General features: G+C 35.6%; 1 protein-coding gene across 1 annotated transcript in view; it reads left to right on the forward strand.

Moving 5' to 3' along the window:
- The window catches only part of MUC2 (mucin 2, oligomeric mucus/gel-forming), a 65,566-nt gene extending 48,646 nt beyond the window's left edge, over window positions 1-16,920 (forward strand). Inside the window, exons 35-49 of the mRNA XM_029284210.1 lie at window positions 1,228-1,411; window positions 1,836-2,031; window positions 2,779-2,957; window positions 4,288-4,357; window positions 4,970-5,070; window positions 5,278-5,309; window positions 6,059-6,239; window positions 6,619-6,723; window positions 7,665-7,705; window positions 8,619-8,741; window positions 10,179-10,277; window positions 11,672-11,800; window positions 13,217-13,256; window positions 14,519-14,648; window positions 16,638-16,920. Coding sequence (XP_029140043.1) covers window positions 1,228-1,411; window positions 1,836-2,031; window positions 2,779-2,957; window positions 4,288-4,357; window positions 4,970-5,070; window positions 5,278-5,309; window positions 6,059-6,239; window positions 6,619-6,723; window positions 7,665-7,705; window positions 8,619-8,741; window positions 10,179-10,277; window positions 11,672-11,800; window positions 13,217-13,256; window positions 14,519-14,648; window positions 16,638-16,920 — 1,893 coding nt within the window. The remainder of the gene's footprint in view (window positions 1-1,227; window positions 1,412-1,835; window positions 2,032-2,778; window positions 2,958-4,287; window positions 4,358-4,969; window positions 5,071-5,277; window positions 5,310-6,058; window positions 6,240-6,618; window positions 6,724-7,664; window positions 7,706-8,618; window positions 8,742-10,178; window positions 10,278-11,671; window positions 11,801-13,216; window positions 13,257-14,518; window positions 14,649-16,637) is intronic.
- The last annotated feature ends 1,817 nt before the right edge of the window (window positions 16,921-18,737 follow it).

Genomic DNA, 18,737 nt, shown 5'->3' on the forward strand with positions numbered 1-18,737 from the left:
TCAAAATTAGAAATGTTGCCAAAACCTTTTATTTTGATGGGCCTTTGTCAATGCATGTGTTCTATTCAGGTTACTGAGGCTATTGTACTTCAGTTATGATCTTAAATTAGATTGTGTGAGCTATTTTAATTCTGATGTAGTATTTTATTGTTTTGTACTGTGTTTATTTATAGCCACCTTAAAAATAAAAACTACTACTCTTGCTGTTATTATGATTTCATTATTTCCAGAAAGAAACCAGTTTTAAGTTGTGGCCTAACAATAATCAAATCTACAGCACCTCCTTATTCTTTAATGGAATAAAGCAGGCTTCCCATTTCAAAGCATCATTGTTTTTGCCTTTTTAAAATACTTTTCTTCTGCCCCAACTTTAGCTTCTTAAAAGAAAGCATGACCTTAGTAATCACAGGTACAAACCAGTCACGGTTCATACCTTAATACACGTTTAGTGCCAACCAGTGGTGAGATTCAAATATGTGAATCTGTGTAGATGACACTTCTGGAAGTCTATTCTGGGCCTGGGCAACAAAAAATTAGCTACTGGTTCTGCCGAAATGGTGCGAACTGGCTGAATCCCACCACTGGTGCCAACTCATTCCAACAATTCACTCAATGTTGAGAATTTTATAGCTGTTTCAGGCAAAGCAAATAAACATTTTTTTCTAACTCTATCATTCAGTTTTAAAAAGCACATTGAGCTTTTTTTTTTTCTTTTCAATTTCTGCTGAAGAAAATCCTAATTTGACCTGATAGCCTGCCCATCTGCCCCAGAAAGAGTGAATTTTTATATGGTCAGGTTTCTCCCATTTTATGGATTCAAGCTGGGAAATTTCTTGCTTACAGTTGAATTCATATTTTGCATCAACCAGATCTCCCTGTACCTCCTAAGATTTATGTCAAGTTTACTTAAGACTGTGACATCAATTCGGTAACATTGTTGGAATGACGGCTTTAGACAACAGATGTTTCAAGAACATTTTATTTTGTGCACTCAACCATCATGTAACTAATAGGCTCAGTTCTATTATGGGATCCCAGGCTAGTTGACAAAACCATGTTTTGAGGATCTTTCGGAGTCACTCTGCCTGCCTGCCTGCCTGCTTGCCTGTATATAAAATCTTCTTAGGTCTATCATAATAAAAAGATATGTGGGGGCAGCGGAGAAATTATTTCATTTTAACCATGGTTCCTATTTAATTATATTCTTTCTGACTTCTTGAATATTAGGTGACTGTGAATCATGTGCAAGTGGGTTTACCTTATGAAAAATATACCCTGAAGGTTTACAAGTCTGGTATAAACTACGTGGTGAAACTAGTTAGATTGAATATAACTGTAACATACAATGGCATGGCCTTCACAATCAGGATGCCCTATGCAACGTTTGCCAACAATACCCAGGGACAATGTGGTAAGAATGACTATACTTATGTCTGTAAAATGAACATTGTAAAGTAGATGATTGCAAAACTATCTGGAACATACAAGGTAGATATTGTAACACAATATCCAAATAATCAATTCTAACATATAAATTATGTAATCATAATTTTGCATGTCAGTGATTTTTTCCAACAGTGAGGATTTTTGACATATGATATAAAAAGCAAGCACGTATATAGAATGTACAAAAGCTTTTGTTATCAGCTGTGTGACTTTGTCTGTTTTTCCCTTCTCTTTATTTTCAGTATTGCTACTGGCAGTGTTAAGGTTATTGCCAACTGCTGCCTATTACTGTTATTACAAATTTAGATAGCAAATTATTTTTCATCAAACAATATGATGGAAATATAAGTATGAATTTTTTGTGTGGTTCCTTTGCCACTCCAATTTAGGAAAATGCAACAACAATATCCAAGATGACTGTATGTTACGGAATGGGACTGTTATACCTTCTTGTGAAATAATGGCAGATGACTGGGTTATTTATGATCCAGAAAAACCACATTGTGAACATATGACCCCACCTGAGAAACTTCCAACTCCTGCTCCCTGCAAACCATCTCAGTTGTGTGAGCTTCTAAAAGGAAGGTAAATAGTCTGTACATTACTTTCACATTTGTTTTTTTTCCCTGTTTTTAAATCATGCCATATGCTTACGATTTGATTTTTCTCCAGTAGCCTGCTCTACTGAGTAATTTTATTTAACCAATTGATAGTGTGCCTATATATGTCATTCTTGGACCATTGCTTGTATGAATTTGTACCACTTGCACTTTTTCACAACATATTTTGGACCCCATTCAAAACTTTCTAGCTTGATCTGGTAACATTGCCCTCATCACAATCTCAACTCATTCATGAAATGCTCTTGTCATCATCTGTCCTGAAATAAAAACAATATTTTCCCCTTTAAGTTGATACCATCCTATCATAGTGTCATGGAGTGGAATATCTAGCGCTTTTTGTCAGCCATATAATGGTCAACTGACCTGTTATGGGTATCAGTAGAGATTCATTTGGGAAGTGTTTGATTTTTTAAGACTAATTAATTATGACTACCAAATCTCAGCTGCAAAAGTTTAGGCCATTATTAAATGGCAGCAGGTGATAAAAAAAATTATAACGCTTTGCTACATTCTACGTTGCCCAGAATTTTACAACTCTAACTGGGTAGTTTTTAAATCTAGCCACAAAAGCTTATATTGCTTTCTCTGGTAGCTTAGAAGAATGTTCACTCGCTTTAGGTAAAGTATCTGGTGGATGAACATTTTCCTTGAAGAAATGCTCCTTTACCATCAATGACCTTATACTTATTATATGTATATATTTATTCAGTACATTTCAGGAGTGTCATGCCGTCGTTAATTTTACAAGCTACTATGAGGCCTGCGTGTTTGATAGCTGCCGAATGCCCAACGAATTAATGGAATGTGCAAGTCTTCAAATTTATGCAGCAACCTGTGCAGATCAGGGGGTTTGCATTGACTGGAGAGGACAAACCAAGGGAGCATGTCGTAAGTCTCCATTTCTAAAATTTGTCTGAAACTGAATAAAGAACTACAGGACATGCCTTTCCAAACAACCTCCCCCACTTCAGTGGGAGAGCATCAGTGAAAGTGTGTACATTAACTTGAAACACGTTACTTTATTTAGGCGATTCAATTTTCTATTGATGGAAACTATTCTTTTTTTTCTTAAAACATGGTAAATCTGTCAATGAATGTGCTCTGGGGACAAGAGAGGTGTAGAAGGTGTATCAATATTTGGAAGGTGCATGTTAACAGTGAAGAAATAGCAGATGAATGAAAATGTGGGATGTGGAGAATGGGGACAGGTCACCCTCCATTTCTCTCTCTCTCTCTTTTTGGGTAGCATCTCTTGGGTTTTTCCCAATATGCTCAGTTACTCATTCTCCTAACGTGGATAGCCTATGCAGGATAAATTAGATCACTTCATTAACCCAGAGATGGTGTCCAATGTGAAATGCTCATCCCATCAAGAGAAGACGAGGTGCAAAAAAAAAAAAAAAAGGATAATAGAAAAAAGTGAGGAGTCTTTAGTGGTCTCTGAGCTTGCCTGTTTTCTTGCAGATGTTTCATTACAGAAACTAGGCAATATCATCAGTTCCAGTCAAAGCATTGATGATGTTGCCTAGTTTGGATAATGGAATGTCTGCAAGAAAACAAGCAAGCTCAGCGAGCACCAAGGACCCCTCATGTCAAACCTGAGCTACAAATATTCTCCTTTATTAGAAAATAGTGAGCTTTTTCTGTAATCACAGAGTAGAAGATAACTTTGTAATCATACTTGCAAATGAAATCAGAAGCTTCTTTCTATTTCTTTGTATCCCTTTCTCTTCATTTTTCTTTCTTTCTCTCTTTCTTCATTCTCTTTATTCTGTATCAATGTATGTTAGTTTTTATGTTCTCTTTAAAACTTTTAATAAAAAAAGGAATATAAAAAAGAGAGAGGGGTCAGAAGAGGTCCAGGAAGGTTGAAGAATATACCAATTAATCTCTTTCTACCACCTTCCCCTTTTTCCTGCTTCTAAGGGTTTGTGCCTATTTGTGCTTCATCATGGCCCCATTGCACCTAACAGAGTGTACCTTCCTTCTTAAGGCATTACCTTAATCTTATCTCCTAGCTCATGAATGAATCTTGAGTTGTTATTCAATGCATGAGCATAAGAGTTATATTTTCCCCCAAATGTGGTATCCAAAGGCAGTCCCAAATAATGTAAAAAAATAATGTAAAATGTAAGCTTTGCCAAACTTTATTTTGGAGGGTGTTATCATTCATCCGTTGTATCATCTTCATCTTCATCCCTTGTTTTTATTTTTCCAGCCGTTATCTGCCGACCCCATAAAGTGTACAAAGCATGTGGTCCTACTATAGAAGAAACTTGCAAATCAGGGTAATCCATTTTCTGACATTCCAGATTCAGAATTATTTAAATGTGATTATTTTTGCAGTGTTGTTGTTTAATATAACATGCCTGTGTTTAAGAAGGATAGGGTTCCTATCCTTTTAGAAGAAATCCAGAATTCAGTTTTTGAATGAGATGGGCAGCCATATAAATGTGATAAATAACTAGTAAATGAAAACTCTTAAAACTCTGGATTTGGCTTAGAAAGCTGAAATGTATAAGCTATGAACACATAACATGCAATTTATGCATTTGTTGGGACAGTCGTTTAGTATATATAGTGCAGGGGTAGTCAACCTTGGCTCTTTTATGACTTGTGGACTTCAACTCCCAGAATTCCTGAGCCAGCATAGCTGGTTCAGGAATTCTGGGAGCTGAAGTCCACCAGTCATAAAAGAGCCAAGGTTGACTACTCCTGATATAGTGAATGAAGAAACAAATTCCTTCCTGCACTCTGAGTTGTTATATGATTCTGCGAAGCAACACAACTGCTTATCTTCCTGTCTGTCCTCAAATGCCTTTAATTAAAGCTGCAAGCATTTGCCAGATATGTGAACAATTGTTGATTTTTTAAAAAAAAACCCTCATCTTTTATTGTAGATTAATAGAACAAAACCAGACACGACAAATGGAAGGGTGTTTCTGTCCTGAAGGAACCAAACTTTATGACACTGCTATAGATGTATGCGTGGAAATCTGTGGTAAGTTTGGTTTTCTGACTCTGCTTTTTCTCAAACATACTTAGGATGTGGTCCAATGTATGCTTGCATCTGGGAGTAAATCTCATTGAACTCAGTGGAGTTTACTTCTCAGCTGGCATGCATAAAATTACATTTTTACTGTTCTCAATAATAAAATATAAATAATGGAAATTATCTTAACATTAATGGAGATACTTTTGTTTTTAGGATGTGTTGGACCAGACGATATTCCCAGAAAGGTAAACAACATGTCTGTTACTTTTGTGTGAGTCTGACAATCAACTATATATTTTCTGGAATAGGTTTGCTTTATGATAGAATTCTGATCTTTTTTTCCTATCAGCTTGATTTTATATTTTACTTTCATCTATGTGCAGAACTTATCCATGCTAATAAAGCTAGGTAATGAAGAATATGGGGAGAGTAGCTTAATCAAGGGTGCACAGACCTTTGCTTAGCAGAAAGTCACTGTCTAATATGAAAGTCACCAGCATTATATGAGTGGCAAGACTTTGAAACAATAAAAAAATTCTATTAATGATGACAGCTATGACAATATATTAAGGTTTATCATAAATATTACAGGAATTTCAGTGAGTCAACAGATGAGATTATTAGATTACTCAACTCAGGATGGTGGTTGCAATTGTATGCAATTTGTATGTTGCTCAAAGTCACCTTGGGTAGTGAGATGGGTGGCATATAAATATAATAAATAAATAATATTAAAGCTCCACCCCTTTTTATGCGCATTGCATATAAAATGAATCTGAGCTTCAGTATTATGTGAATGGAGTTGCCATTTTTAGTTTTTTATCTGCCAATGCCCCTACCCAATGAGTTGAGTAATCCCTTCTGTTAACTCCTAGAAATTCCTGTAACATTTATGATAGTCCTTCAACGATGCATGTGGGTGGGATCAGATTCATTCTGTTTAATATTCTGTAGGTTCTTATGCTATTAAGCAGTTACTCTTTCCCATTGATAGTTTGGGGAGAACTTTCAGTTTGACTGCAAAGACTGTACTTGCATGGAAGGTGGAAGTGGCATTATCTGTGAACCCTACAAGTGTCCAATACCAGTTGATGAAGTACAGTGTGAAGGGGAAGGATATCAGAAGATCACCAAAATTAATCCTAATGACAAATGCTGTTCAGACACTGTGTGTGGTGAGTATGTCCATATGGATACCATATGTCAATGATAGTGATACTGTGTGACCTACACAATTCTATACATTTATTTCTTAATGTCATCTCTCTCAGGCAGCCAGGCTAGAATCTTTGGAAAACCACTCTCAGTATAGAAAATATGATGGTATTTCAAGTGATGTGCATTCGTGGCCCAACTCATTTATAAAGCATTGTTACAAAGAAAGTTAACTTAATAAGATTTTCTCATTACAGTTTTTTTTTCAATATACAGAAGAGTCTCTAAACTTAAAGAATTTCCAAGAATACAGTTGCTTTATTCTGCAATAGATTATGTTTAGAAGAAAATGGATAATTTTCCGATGTGGAAGTTGAATTTTTCCTTTCTTCTTCATAGAGTGCAACACCACTCAATGTACGACCAAGCCTCCTCAGTGTGATCCAGGATTCATAGCTGTTGCTAACAACACTGAAGAACACTGTTGTCCTTCTTATCAATGCAGTAAGTCTCTTTTAATTAACTCTGAAAGGATGAATATAAGGCTTTGGTAAATTCAGCTTGACACTTTGATTCTAAATGTGTTACATTAGAATTATGTCTAGTTATCATCAATGGAAATTGCTTCCACAAAATACTTATTTCATCACCTAGCGCTTATCAACTTTAGACTACAGGCAGTGGTGGGATTCAAATCAACTTTAGACTACAGGCAGTGGTGGGTTTCAAATATGTGAACAACCGGTTCTCTGTGTGGATGTCGCTTCCTGAAGTCCATTCTGGGCCTGGGCAACAAAAAATTAGGTACCGGTTCTGCTGAAATGGTGCGAATTGGCTGAATCCCACCACTGACTACAGGTATTTTGCAATGAACAGCATGATATTCTGCTCACAGATTTTTTTTTAAATTCCTTCCGTATCTATAAATTTGTCCTTTTTCTTGCCCATCTGTAATATACCTGATTTATAAATTTATAAATACTTGTTTCTATTCATTAATTTGAATAATACATAATAGAGATCTATAATTCCTACCCATCTTGCATTCATGTGAACTTCGGTAGAACATTCTATGGGAGTGACTGATAATTAGGAATGAAGACATTGGTTCACTTACATTTCCCCAAATCTCCCACCACAACTGGCCACATTGGGTTCGCTGGTGGTTTTAAAACAAACTATTTGGATAACCATAGATTCCCCATCCATAAGCACTGCACAGTTCAGAGTTGTTTAGATAAATTAAAAAGTTAAATGAATGACAATATCTTTAGCGGGCATCTGTAAATGCAATAATTGGGGAGAAAAGGGGAGAAAATGTGTTGTTACTTTATTTATCATTCTATAACAGAGAATGAATATCAACAAGCTGTATAATATACAGTTACTTTTAAGCAAAGAGCCTAAAGTACTGACAAAGACTTTTAAACAATTCTTTTCTCCAGATCCTAAAAAAGTGTGTGTGAAGGATGGTAATGAATATAAGGTAAAGTTTTCCTTTCTTCCTAAGACGGAATTTTTTTTTTTTACTCAATCTCATAGTCCACCTCTTAACAGAATTGCAATTTTAGAAGGCTTATTTATAAAGGTAAATAACAAGCATGAGTTATAACTGAGAGTTAGTGAGCATCATGTCAGGGAAAATAGTAAAACCAAGGAAAGAGTTGTAGAAGACTGACCTTCGGGAATATGCCTACTAAATCCACCCTGGCCCAAGGCATTCTGGGATAACCAGGATTTCAGCACATAGTCAGTTAACCTGCTTTTAGAACCAACTCACTTATCCGATTTTGTTACTGTGCTTAGATCTTTTAGGATACTTCATTAATACACAAAGTACATATCTACTTAAAAATAAGTTCTATTGAAATTGATACTATAGAAAATCCTATGCATGTTTATAATCGAATAGATCCCATTGAGCACAGCAGGATTCGTTTCTGATTAGACCAAAACGTGTGGGTCTGTGGCCCGTAGACTGGGAAAGTCTCCTCAACAGATCGTGCTGGAGCTATTATGGTGGCCAGTTGGGAGAAGCTGCAGTGGTGCAGTATTATTTTTAAGTACATGTTGTCCTTGATTTATGACCACAATTAAGCCACTGAGGGCTCCTGCCTCTCTTGTCTGATCATTTTCTAGACAATATCTCTTTCCCCATCCTGAAGGTCATTCTCAAATACCATTACAAGGGAATAGCAAAGTGGACAAATAGCAACAATAGAAAGAAAGAGTTAGAGGTTTAAGAATCCATGTAATAAATTCCAAAATTGCAGTAAATTCTCTAATCTCTGGTGGCCTTTCTCATATCAGAGTTACAGTAATTTTGTAAGAAATATATTGGATCAGATCTGGTTTGCCTTATTCTTTGCTAATTAATGAATTTCCCTGCTTTGTTCCAGCCTGGTTCAGAAGTCTTAGGAGGTCAGTGTGAAGAGTGCACATGCACAAATCGACAAAACAGCACCACTCTTCTGAATATCATAGAGTGTAAGGATATCCCATGTAATGTGAAGTGCCAGGAGGTAAGCAGTTCCACTTATATAAGCAGATAAAGCAATATGAGGGAAAACAAGTAGACAAGCAGGATTGTGGAAGAACAGCTTCCTGTAACCTAATTAGTAACATTTATAAGCTTGAGGATAAGCTTCACTATTAGATAGAATGAAGCAGCCACTATTCAAGCAAGATTACATTTTTCAAAACAATCAGCTTATGTATAGAACTGGGATGGAAAGATTTTCATCCTTTGCCTCTAGCAGGAAAAGTATCTTGGGTCAACTATGAAGAGTTAAATATCATTAAGGAAGGGGGGGGAAAAAACCAAGATGGGAAGAGAAAGCCAAAATAGTTCAACAAAGAGAACTGAACATTGTTAATAGGCCCCAAATTCTGAGAAGGAGGAAGATTTCAAAAGTAGACAATAGCTGGTTCTAACAATAATTTGTCAATGGTGGAATCATAGTGGCCATTCTAGGCAAAATATTTTGCCATGCTGGCTGGGAGTGATGAATAGTGGGCTGAGCTATCCTAACAATCAGGGCTATTGCTTCTGAAGTGACAATGAATACATTTGGGAACAGACCAGCTCAAGGACAATAAGCTTTTTTTATTACTTATTTCACCCAAGAACTGAGCAATGGGTTCATCCTAGCAGAAACTTCCTGTCATACCCAGCAATGCTAAAGATCTCAAGCTGCCTTGCCAGGAACCCAATCCCTTTAATCTCAATGCCAGTCACATGTATAGAAACTCTGGGCAGAGCAAAAGTGTGTCTAATAGGGATTTGCCTATCACTGCCTTGGAACAGAAATACTATGTCATTCCATACCCATCCTGCTGGCTGCTCGTTCATAGGTTGCCCTCCCCAACCAAGATTATAGATCTTGTTGAAACCACCAGGGGTTCATGTTAGCCTGATAATCTCAAGGCTGACTCCCAAGGCTACAGCATCAAAAACAAGCCCAGCATTTACCTGGGCTTCTTTGGCCCAATGCAAAGACCCTACAACACCCTATAGAAAAGCATTAGAGAGGTTCCCTTGCTGGTAAGAACCACATATGACATGGTATCCATGGACAAGAAGTTTGCTGAAAATTCCATTTCCCTCCAGGAAGGAGGACCAGTTGTCTCCTTGATTAGCCCTGTATTTCTACCTTTTATGGCATTCTTAGACAAAGATGTTGAGAAAATAAGTCACGACCTGCTTTCCAGGCTGGAGGTAGCTTGACCTGCTGTATTTCTGCCAGTCTTGAAGGCACAGCAGAGCAACTGAACAACCAGTTGGCATTAACTGGATCATTCTAGCTAGTTAACAGCTCCAGGATCAGATTGCCTACCTCAGAACAGAGCACTGAAGAAAGGATGGCTGTCTGGAATTAGAGTAGGGATACTTGTTTCTATTAATTTTTTTTAAAGTCCTATTTGAACATCACCTCAGTTGTGTATCTCTTTCTCTGTAGGGCTATTCTCCTGTTCGATACCCTGGTGACTGCTGTCCAAAATGCGTGCAGACAAGTTGCGTTATAAGAACAATAGAAAATGAGATTCTCATCTTAACTGTAAGTTTATTTTTTTCATAATTATCTTCAGGTAGTAATGCTTTTCTTGGCATTGAAAACATTTGCTACAAGATAGAATGTGAAAAAAGTGAAAAAAAAATGGAAATTTGTCACTGCATCAGCACCTTCTCATGATTTTCCTTAATCCACTATCCTCACAATACTTAGGTGTCTATGTGAAATTTCTCCAGAGGATATGCATTCAGATTAAGCACAAATGAAAAAGAAAACTAATGCATTTCCATTCAGTTTATAGTTGTTGTAATACAAAATGAATGCAAAAGTGAAATAAGAAATGAATGTGGGCATATTGATATCTATTTTTTCCACTTAGAAGAAATGGGTTTGGGCATATTCACATCTAGTTTTTCCAATTTATTTTGTCTAGTTCACTATTACAGGTTGAAGGGATGAGGTCCTGAGTGGGTTGTTCATTTGTGCCGACAAGCATCAATAGGGTTAGTCTTGATAGAAATTGCAAGAAAAATAATGGAGACTCGAGGCACACAAATCTCAATTAAATGAGGGTGAGGGAAATTGAGTAAAGGTTAGAATGGAAATAAGATAAAACGAATGTAGCTTGTAAATCAAAAGTTGAAAAACTTCATTCCTTTACATATTTTTTAATTTCTCTATTTTCTCTGTATTCCATCTTTCTGCTACTGACAAAGCAGCTTCCTTGCTTGGTCTCTTCTCTGCACTCGTTCTAGAGTCTCAACAACTTTTTTCTATTGTGGCGACCAAAACTGGATGCAATATTCCAAATGTAGCATTATAAAGTGGTACTTGATTCTGTGCCTCTGTTAATGCAGTGTAGAACTGCATTGGCCTTTTAACAGCTGCAGCCCACTGCTGGCTCATATTTAAGTGATTGTCCACTAGGGCTCCAAGATCCTTCTCACAGTTATTACTATTGAGCCAGGTACCTCCTATTCTATATCTGTGCATTTGGTATTTCTTACCTAAATGTAGAACCTTACTTTACTTACCACTGAATTTCATTTTGTTAGATAGGGCCCAGTGTTCAGATCTGTCAAGCTCCTTCTGTATCTTGAGCCTATCTTCTGGATTGTTGGCTATTCCTGCCAGCTTGGTGTTGTTTGCAAATTTCAGGAGTTCCACTTCTATCTCCTCACCTCACAGCCCTATTGGTTTGGCCCTCCACACCAGTCCCAGTTTTTCATGTTGGCCTTGGGAAAATTAATTGCCCACCCCTGCTCTACAGCTTCCCAGGTATCGAGTATGAGTGGGGAAAGAATTTATCATGCCAGTTCATTTTCTTTAAGAGGATGCCTCCATTGAATGTCTATTCTGCTCTTTGTGAGAAGAAAGGTGTTTTTTTTTAACAAATAGGAACCTATTTAGTCTTAAACTTGTTTGCTTCTTTCAAACAGCCTGGTGACAGTCAGAATGATCCCAAAGACAACTGTACTCTTTACACCTGTACAAGGATTCATAGGCAGCTGATTTCTTCTACGTCTGTGATTACCTGCCCATCATTTGATGAGAAGAGATGCCAACCTGTGAGTTAAAAGTTGAATCTACACATAGGATACCATGAAAAAGCATTAATTTGATTCAGATTGAATAGGGTAGAAGCAAGAGCTGAAGTAGATTTTATGTGGGATGCTGGAACACTGTCACATTTAATACTGAAAAATAAGCAAAGATGCTTCAGACTGGAAAAGTTTATCGTTTAAATACAACAATTAATTACTATTAAACATGTCTTATTCACACTGAGGTATCCCAGTACATCCCATAAGGTGAAAGGTCAGAGTTTCAAGAGTTCATTCCCAGAAGCCCTCTGAATCTATACCTCCTGGCCTGTCCTTTGTCAGGGGAGTGGCTTGCAGCTTCTCCTGTCACTACCTGTCTTCCAAAGACTGCCTCACCTGGTATGTTCCCCTCAACCCAGTGTGTAAGATAAGACATCCAGCACCTATAATTTCCAGTGAAAGGGAAAAAAATGAGAGGGAAAGTGAAATAATTCTCCTAGAATTGCAGTATAAAGGTATGTAATGAAAGGTTTTAGGCCTTTCTTTTCCTTTGAGAAACACATCCATCTCACAAGAGATATTAAACATTAAACGTTTGGGTATATTTTTTTAAGATGCAATAGAATGTGAGAATAGATGCAATAGAATGTGAGAATGACCTTGGGAGATAGAAGGAACACCTACAGCCTAGGCAGAAGGTCTCCAAGGTCATCCCCACATATTGCCACAATGGCGCAAACAGTCATTTTTCAATGCTGATGATGTTGAAAGAAATAGATATAATTTGAAGAAAAACATATTAACTAACAATCAAATATTATACCAAAAGGATATTATTATTGTTGTTGTTGCTATTTATTATTATTATTATTATTATTATTATTATTATTATTATTATTATTATTATTATTATTATTATTATTATTATTATTATTATTATTATTATTATTATTATTATTATTATTATTATTATTATTATTAGACTTCTGGAACATTTCAGACATATATCATCCATTTTTGCTCTTCAGAAATGGATCATGACCTGTACTGGTAACAAGGGAACTGAGCAATGTGGATATGAACTGAGCAATGTGGATAGGCTGCAGAGTAGTCCCAATAGGATCAATACAGAATAAACAAATATAAACACATGGCTGTATTTCCACTATGGGTGGAATTCTTCCTTCTAAAAACTAGCAGAGTAACGGAATCTACAGCATGCTCATGTTTGAGATTAGCATATTCTTCATCTAAGAAATAAGGTAGAGGGAAAGATTGTTCTTTTCCCTATCTGTCCCTTGAAATATCATAAACTACAAATCCCATAATTCTGAGGAAGCATGGCGGGTATTATACTGCAGAACATCAGAGCATTCATTTTAGTACAATTTGCAGTTCTAGTAGGTGGTTATACATGTTTTGTTATTATTTTGTTTGTAGGGCACCCTTGTATACTTGCCTAATGGCTGTTGTAAGACATGTAAGTATTATAAAAATACATATACTTTCATTCTAAAGGAATTATATATCTGTATATAATGAGAAAAGCTGAGGGGCAATTAAATTATATAAATCAATATTTATTTGAGATAGGTTCACCCACTTGTACTCTATTAAATTATTACTTTTCTATTGAAGAAAAGCAATAATTTGATAGAGTACAACTGATGCTCATTCTATTGATGCTCAGCTTATACATATTTGCTTGATTAATGAACCATGTTAAAAAGAACAATTAGCAAACATGAAAATATCCCTAGTTAAGAAGGTTGTGTTTGTGTGATTTAAAGAATGCTTGGCTCTAAATAATAAAGGTTAGAGCTTTATACCTAGGAACATGATCCCTTCAAAGAAACTAAATTGAAAGGTATTTGCAAATGTTGCAATACAACATTCTTAATTGATAGGTTTATTAAGGACCTCCCTTAATTTTCCTTGATGTTTTCAATGGGAGAGATGAAAATCCCACTGAAAATGTTGAGGAAACAGAACACATTCCTGGTTCCTATTTCTGCAGGAACATGCCTGGAAGAATGGAAGCTATTATCTACCTGCTGGATTATAGGATTGTACACCTGACAGAGGAAATGGGATGACTTCTTATTTTAACGAAGTCAAACTATTTTTTTCAGTGATCTTGGTGACTGGATAGCAATGTANTGCGGCCGGCCTGGCGTAGTTTGATTATGTTTCAGTGGGGGGTTTTGTATGGGTGTGTTTTTAGAACAGGCCTGTTATTTAATTCGATTTTAGAACAGAAACTATTTATTTATTATCGTGGTTTTTAGTATCGCCTGTTCACCGCCCTGAGTCCCGTAAGGGAGATAGGGCGGTATATAAATTTAATAAATAAAATAAATAAAAATAAATAATGCACGGGAAAATCCTCTCTCTTTGTTTACATCTTTTTATATATGCTCAACTTAAAACCAATGGAAGCGTCCCCATTTGCACTCTGTTGACAAATTCTATGCAAAATTTAACTTTCAAAAAAGACTCATTCATTTCATCAGAAAGATTGATAATGGTTTAATTTTCCTGTCTAAAATATCTGGTTTTATAAATTTCGTGGGCATTCTTTCCCTTTCAGACACCCAACCAAATTACATTTAGCTAGGTATTTGATACAAATTTCTGAAAGGAAATTATTGACTATGCTGAACACTCCATCCAGGAGAGCTAAAAGCTTGAAACTTATGCTTGCATTTGAATGCCAGTCTTTTTATACCTTTTGTTTGATAGGTATATTGATGCCAGGTGGCTCATCGTGCTCGGCCACTCAAACAATGGACTATATCAATTACAATGGCTGCCGTTCAGAGGAACAAGTCTCTGTGACTCAGTGTGAAGGAAGATGTGGAACTTTTTCACTGTATGTAAAATGCTGAAATCCACTGATATGCTTGTGTGCAAGACAACTCTAGATTTCTAACTTTGTTCAAAGTTATTGTATTATCTTTTTTTTTTTGTTCCCAGCTGTGAAAGAGGGTGCAGTGATAGAGTTGGGGATCTGATGATTTGGATAAATGAAATAGGGTAATGAATGGTTTCCACATGGAAGAATGACAGGCCAATGGATTATAATAGACTTTATAGGCAAATTCTGATTTATAAATTATTATGTGCAATTGAAAACCTTGAAAATATTAAAAGTGAATTGTAGGGAATAAGCTTTACGGCTGCTGCCAAAGCAATATGATTTAGTTTTCCATAGAAAAGCAAACTGGAGATAGATTGTAGGAAAATTTTAAAAAAGAAAATTTAGATATTAAAAAAATGGATTAAGTTGAATATGTTTAAATTGAGATTTTCATCCTGAGAAACTGTCTTAAGTCTTAGTTGTCAAAGGTATAACTACTATTGTTATACTTATTCATAAATTGCATTAATTATTTAATAATACAGACTATTTAAAGATTCCATCTTCTCACTGGACCTTCCAAATTAAGAAAGATAAATTTTGGAAGATTTACTGAAGGGGGATTCAGAAGACTTTGGGATGAAGATGTCTTCTCAGAGAAGATGCTTCTGCTAGAATTTCTCAATGTCCCTTTCTCTTGACCTCAGTCTCTTGACCCAGCCCACCTGTTCAGCAGAATCACCTGCTATTTGGAGGAACATTTTCATAAAGTCTTATGCTCCTAGGGAAAGAGAAAACATAAAGTACTAGTCTTCCGTATATTCACTTCAACATGGACATGTTTTTTAAAAAGGTGTTGCAGTTGGTAGGAATATAATTAGATAATCTTGCGGAGTAGGCCAAATAGTGAAGACTAGTGTTGTAGATACAGAGAGACACTGGGTAAACCATGTTTGTACATTGCAGAAATCCTATATCCAACTTAGCATTTTCAAATATCCACAGAGGAGTAAAAATAGAATCAATACAAATTTGGAATTGCATTTTTTTTATCTTTGTTTGCATAAAATTGATTGTCTTTGTTAAATCTCCAAGAAACAGAGATTGGGTTTTTTTGTTGCCTATTTTTGTCAGTGGGGAATTTTATAGAAATATGGAAAAGTTCCCTATGATGAGTTGTGAAAATGCCAGTTTCCAGATACTCTGAAGTAAAGCCAAATGCATGCTTCAGAATAAGTAAATCTGACAATAAAAACCAAACAGAGCACAATTAAGGAGGAATAAGAAGGACAATTATTATTATTAATAATAATAATAATAATAATAATAATAATAATAATAATAATAATAATAATAATAATAATAATAATAATAATAATTGTTAATAATAATTGTCAATAATAATAATAATAGCAGCCCTTTTTAATGTTCAAATAAAGTCACCACCGAGTAATTCCTTTACTAGAAACCAAACTAAATACTATTTTAGACTGTGCAAACTTTAACGTTTCCATCAGTGAAGAACTTTTAGATCAGTCTCTCTCACACTTATGACCAGCATGACTATTTATATCATATATATCCATTTATAATCTTTAGAACTTTCAAGAAGAAATGGCTATTGTTCACCTAGTGAATTCATGATAGAGGCACAATTCAATCTGTGAACTTTGTTTATTAGTCACTCGGTCTTTCAACTAGTTTACTCCAACCTCAGCCAGATTGGGATATTTGGATTTTTTTAAATTCTCCTTTAAAAAAATCCTGGGTTTGGTGTTTTTTTTTGTTACCTTTACAATATTTAAAAGACATCATATCTTGGCTGGATATTATGGAGGACATAGTTTAAGTACCTGGCAAATAAATAGTGGAAATTTTTCTTTTCTTATGGTAGAGGTTCTGTAATATTACCTCCCCAGTCCAAAATAAAAGCACAATTTTTAAAATCGTACATAACCCGAGCAAATGTAACGCTTTCTTCATTTTGCATTATAAAAACAGATACTCTCCTGAAGCTAATTCCATGACACATAAGTGCAGCTGCTGCAGAGAGTCAGAGACATCCCGGAAAGAAATCATGCTGCTGTGTCCTGGTGGGATCAGAAAGAAACACCGTTATATCCACGTGGACCGCTGCAAGTGCCTGAAAACTGAATGTGGTGATGAACAAAGCTCCTCAGAAGAATTCAGGGACATCAAACAACTCACAACGCAACAGCCCCAGGAAGAAAAGGTGATGGAACGGGTCAAGAAAGCTCTGAGGCATGTCGGGAAGAGAAGTTAAAAAAAGGAAAGCTTTGGAATGAAATAAGATAACTGTTGTTAAATATGAAGAAATATACTGTGACCACACATATTATTATAATCTATCACTTTGCCTTACTTTCTACAGCAGGGATGTCCAAACTGGAAACTTTAAGACTTGTGGTCTTTAACTCTCAGAATTCTGCTGACTGGGGAATCCTGGGAGTTGAACTCCAGAAATCTTAAAAAGTTATTAAGGTTGGACATGCCTATTCGACAGCCTTTTGGACTTTACTGTGCTCACTTATTTATTTGCACTAAAAAGAAAAAGAAAAATATTTTCTCCTATGTATTAAAAAAAATGAAGGATATATGACTTGGACTTTTGAATCAGCTTCTTTTGCTTTGGTTAATTAAAGGCATATTTTAAAAGTGAGGTCTCCATTTCTGGTTTTGTTGACACGTTTCTGAGTTTCTTAAATCTTGTGCTTCTAATAAAATGTATGCTTCAGAAGTAATGCTGCTGATTGACGAGGGAAATGCCAGAAACCTGTTGAGTTTCCAGAAGAGTTTTGCTGGATTTTTGTCTTTTGATATTTTTTCCATGGTCTTATATTGAAGCCCACTGAACTATAAACACTTACGTGGACATGGCAAATAATATTATCCAGGACTGTTTTTGATGCCATCTGATTGCCTGTCTTCCAAATATGTGGCATGGTGTAATCTCAGATGATATGCCCAAGACTCAACTGCTCATATTTCCTCCCAAACTAATTTGTTTTTGATTCCTATATATGTGTGTTGAGAATTGTGTTGAATGTGCTGCCAAAAGCAAAGAGTATTGCTGAAAAGTCAGTAGAAAAAGATGAAGAGAGGATGGAGAAAATGCACACACCTTCAAGTCGATTTGTTCTAATACCATGCAAACTTTCATCATAGATTTATGTACAATTTGATTTTCAAATTGAAATTATAGTTTCAGGTTTTTCTAAGTACTACAAGTCTATGGATGCATAGATGAAAAAAATCTGTCTCGTTTTTAATAGGATATACATGAGATTGTGTCTTCTCCATCATGTACTTTTTCCATGTGCATCATAGATTTCAATAGAATTATATTTTCAGCACTGCAAGCTTTAAACCAGTTTGGTAGTGCCATCAATTTTCTGTGAAAAGATTCAAAACTCCCCATTTATTAAGTCACTTAATTTGAAACTCTCCATTTATCATTCTCTTCTAGATGTGCAAGTTTTAGGGTTTTTTCTTTCTTTATGTGTATTGTAAACTGCCCCAAATCTTTGGGGGGATGGCCATCTCCCAAATGAATAAGTGAGGGGGACGAAGGGAGAGAGAGAGAAGGAGAGAGAGAGGAGAAAAATGAATTAAATTTTATAATGCCACTTCCAGGCTCATGGTAAAGGATATAAAAATATATAACTATTCAAATGGGACATTTTCAAAGAATCTTTTATAAGAAAAAAAGAATATATACTTTATGTACAGAGTATAGAAGTCTTTGGCAGATCATAAAATAACACTGGCTTACTTCTGTTAAGAAACAACTCTTCAGTAAAGCAATTTCAAGTGGCAAAAATGTTCCACACTAAGCTTGTGCAGAATCAAACACACAGTCAAAATAACAATTTTATAACATTCCTAGCTAAACTTATTACTTATTTCTTAGGATGACCAGGCGTTTAAAGCCCTTTATTTGTTTTTCTTGTATGATTTTCCCCAGCTTCTTGTAGATGATAACTTTTTACTAGAGGTTCAGGAATAATGCTTCCTAACCCTAGTATCCCTTTCAGGTAAATCTGAGTATTAATATGAAGTAAATGTTACTTTATGGCAAAT

Source organism: Protobothrops mucrosquamatus, unplaced genomic scaffold, assembly GCF_001527695.2.
Source record: "Protobothrops mucrosquamatus isolate PMUCROS unplaced genomic scaffold, P.Mucros_1.0 scaffold433, whole genome shotgun sequence".
NCBI classification, from domain to species: domain Eukaryota; kingdom Metazoa; phylum Chordata; class Lepidosauria; order Squamata; family Viperidae; genus Protobothrops; species Protobothrops mucrosquamatus.